This window comes from Acanthamoeba castellanii (assembly GCF_000313135.1).
Source record: "Acanthamoeba castellanii str. Neff unplaced genomic scaffold scf7180000083833, whole genome shotgun sequence".
NCBI lineage: Eukaryota > Discosea > Longamoebia > Acanthamoebidae > Acanthamoeba > Acanthamoeba castellanii.
In genome coordinates, this window is record NW_004457294.1 from 10018 (window position 1) to 10685 (window position 668).

A 668-nucleotide genomic window follows, 5' to 3' on the forward strand; every position below is an offset into this window, starting at 1 on the left:
CGCCCACCACAACACGTAAGCAAGATGTGGCAGACTGTGGCACAGACAGAGGAGTTGGATGCACGTACGTGGTGTCGCTGAGGTCAAAGGTGGAGAGCTTGCGGTTGAGGGCATCGATGTCCACCACGCTCGCCTGCGCCCGCGATCTGCGCGGAATCTTGCAGCCTCGGTTGTTGTTTGGCATCTCTTGCACTTGGGGATTCGATCCCAACAACTGCATCTCATTGTTGAGGATGGTGACGTCCTCGCTCTTCCTCTTCATCCTTCCTTCCAATCGTTGAAGATGAAGCGCCGCCTCCTCCGGGGTGCCCACGAAGAAGGGGTCGTGCAGGGGGATGGTGCGGGGTCGCTTGCTCTCCGGGCTAAGCTTAATCCCTCGCTCGAGTTCTCTTGTCAGCTCTTCCGCCATCCTCCTCGTGTCCCCCTCCTCAAGCAGGGGCGACGATGAGGGATGCTTGCGCTTCATCATCTGGCGGTACATCGTCGCGACTTGGGTGAACCAGGTTCAAAAGCACTACACGACGACGACGGGGGCTTGCAATCGAGTTGGTAATGCAGGGCTTGTTCGGCCTCGCAGGTTGCCGCCCGTGAGGAAATGTGAAATTTCTGTGTTTGCCGCAATCCCGCGAAATCTGTAACGGCTTTCTGCCCCAATGTTTCGCTTTTTC

General features: G+C 57.3%; 1 protein-coding gene across 1 annotated transcript; it reads right to left on the reverse strand.

The window, feature by feature from the left end:
- Positions 1 to 70: 70 nt before the first annotated feature.
- On the reverse strand, positions 71 to 409 carry ACA1_016900 (uncharacterized protein; the record flags this gene model as incomplete). The annotated part of the gene is made up of 1 exon (XM_004334216.1): positions 71 to 409. A coding segment is annotated over one exon (339 nt), but the record flags the coding sequence as incomplete, so codon positions are not given.
- Between the last annotated feature and the right edge of the window lie 259 nt (positions 410 to 668).